The sequence below is a fragment of the Trichinella spiralis genome, assembly GCF_000181795.1.
Source record: "Trichinella spiralis strain ISS 195 chromosome Unknown Scfld1093, whole genome shotgun sequence".
NCBI classification, from domain to species: domain Eukaryota; kingdom Metazoa; phylum Nematoda; class Enoplea; order Trichinellida; family Trichinellidae; genus Trichinella; species Trichinella spiralis.
In genome coordinates, this window is record NW_003528032.1 from 51 (window position 1) to 2,798 (window position 2,748).

Consider the following 2,748-nt stretch of genomic DNA (forward strand, 5'->3'; position numbering starts at 1 on the left):
AAGAATGTCAAGGTACAAATGTAATGGAATCAGTAACAACTCTGAGGGTATACGTTGGAAGTTTGTGCATAAATATTGCTGAAGATAGTATTGTATTATATGATTAGTAAGATTTCATGTTTCGTTTCCTTTTATGGTAATAACAAATAAAATCGCAAAGTAGTGCAACTTTCTTCACAATATCTTGGATAAATAAGCATTTATAAATCTTGCGTCCAGGTTAGTCGTGATTATGTTATTTAATCTTATCGAATGAATCCATGTTAGCAAACAATTAAAACTCTCGCCCAAGACATAGTCAACAAATATTCATCCATATCACCTCTACGTTGCCAGTGTTGTATGACATCGAGCAGGGCATTGAAATGGCATTCAACTTGACGATCAACATCATGATTTACAATCTTGCCCGTACGTTCGCTAATGAGAGGGCATTCTTCGCGAAGAACACGAAAATTGATCCCAGCCTATGGGGCTTTTATACAGAACAACCACAGATTTAAATAATACTTATCTATAGTATACTTGAAAGCAGAGAACACAAAATGGATTGTTAATTATGCCAGTTATAAGCTGACCACCACGACCAACCGGAACTCCAAAACTACAGTCGTCGACTATACGGCCTCCAGCTTTTTCTTTTATTTCCAACACGACAACCTAAACTTGTCCAAGTATGCACAGAAATGAAAAGCATGGATTATGATGTGAAAGGAAAAATGAAATTGTCTACGTTGACTCCAAAATTTTGCAATTGACGAGCAGCTGCAATGCCGGATATTCCAGCGCCGACAACTACAACGGACATCTGAAACAATGTAATGTAAAACAAAACGCGTACAACCAAGTGTGTTCGAGAAAGATGATTAGAAATTTAAATAAATAAATATATATATATATACCTTTTTCGGAGCAATACTGAAACAGTTTGGTGGGTTTTTCAGCAATCCAAAGTTAACCAAGCCTTGGTGAGTCAAAAATTGCAAAATACGTCCCACTTCGTGCGTCAACAATATGCGTATAAGACCACGGCAAATGATTTTCTTCTTACAATCGGCCGGAGTTATCCAATTCTAAATGAAGATGTTTCATATTTGGACGAAAAATAAGAAGAATAAAATAAAATTTATACATACTGAAGGATTCAAATTCCACAAAGCCACTATCAAATTTCGAAGACAAAGATAAAAGTTCTGTTCACTAAAAAAATAAAACATTTCTTTTCATGATTATCAACATGAATAAGACTGAAAATAATATCTAATTGTAATTTCAAAATACTACTATTAACTCCACGTTACTGGAAGATTTTTGTTTATTTTTTTTAAATTAATACCTTTCATATTCAGGAAATGCTTTTATCTCATCCGGTTCCATAGCATCAGGTCTGAAGCATCTTGCTCGATCATAATCCGTGGCCATGTAAAATGGTTGAGCATTTTGTTCAACAGAGACCGACACTGGAAAAGAATAAATTGGAGATTTGGCGTAAAATTTGAACAAATAAAAAAATTAAGCTTATTTAAATACATACAAAATTTATACAAATGCGTATCCACTAAACTGGTAGGGCTCATGCCTAACAGATCAAAGTAATATTCTTTTTTGAGAAATACAGCAGCTGGACTATTTTTCAGCAAAGGTGGCACGGCTAAATACTTAAACCAATAGGAAACCAGTGCACGCCGGGCTACCTGAAATGTAGTTAGCTTTGTGAAATTAAATAATGCTTCGTGAATATTATAAAAATAACAATTACCGGATCTTCAGCCACAGAACAAGGATCTTGTCCGTCATCGGTCGGCGATATAACGCGACTGCAATCAAAATTTGCAAAATCATTATAATAACATGTGCCAAGCACTGTCCGCCATTTCGAACATTTCATACACTGAATCCAATAAGGCAGAACTTCTAAATTACAAAAAAAATAATAAATAAATTGTCTTCGGGCAATTATGAAACTGTGGTTGGAAATGGCAGATGTTATAACTGCTATTGATAAATGAATTCAAATGCATCGGGTACCGATATTAAACGCACAGTAATTCAAGTGCTGAAACAAATAATAAAATTATGCTTTTCTTTCTTGCTTTTTCTTATTGCATTATACTGACAATTACACAGTAAGATGATCTGTCCAACTGTAAAAACGTTTCATTAAAACAATAAAAAGAATACCTTAAAACTTATCGTATATATTTGTATTACTACTTTTGAACACCAACTAGTAATCATGAAACAGATCAGCGCATCAGCATTCTCTTCAACCTTGATTTTTTAATTATACAGTAGATTTCCTGTACATATCACATAATACTATGCGTAAAAAGTAGGCATGTTGGTGAATTTGAAAAAAATAAATAAATAATTTTTCATATTCATCTCCATCAAATTCGAAACCTTCTACTTCAAGAGAAGAATGCACATATTTCGACTAATAATAATCATGTTTGACTAAATAACTTTCACACAAATTCTGAGATTCACTTCCTCCTTCTTTGGCGAACAAAACAATATGCAACATTTCCTTCCTGATAAAATTGAAAAGAATTGAAAAAAAAAACAGTTCACACATTAAAATTACAAAGTTACACGACAGCAGAAGATGTTATAATAATTTTTTGAAAAGTGTCTTAAAACAAACTTTCCCATATACTTGCACATCAACAATAAAGTACCTGAACATAACTAATAGAACAACAAAAGATGCGTGTATCAATTGATTTAAAAGGAAAAGCTGAATTT

General features: G+C 33.0%; 1 protein-coding gene across 1 annotated transcript; it reads right to left on the bottom strand.

The window, feature by feature from the left end:
* Positions 1 to 263: 263 nt before the first annotated feature.
* Positions 264 to 2,534, bottom strand: Tsp_13285 (flavin-containing amine oxidase domain-containing protein 1; the record flags this gene model as incomplete). Its single annotated transcript, XM_003370138.1, has 13 exons — positions 264 to 467; positions 526 to 660; positions 734 to 808; positions 903 to 1,073; positions 1,137 to 1,200; positions 1,337 to 1,460; positions 1,565 to 1,694; positions 1,760 to 1,817; positions 1,852 to 1,914; positions 2,040 to 2,056; positions 2,124 to 2,144; positions 2,182 to 2,264; positions 2,467 to 2,534. Coding segments are annotated over 13 exons (1,213 nt in total), but the record flags the coding sequence as incomplete, so codon positions are not given.
* Between the last annotated feature and the right edge of the window lie 214 nt (positions 2,535 to 2,748).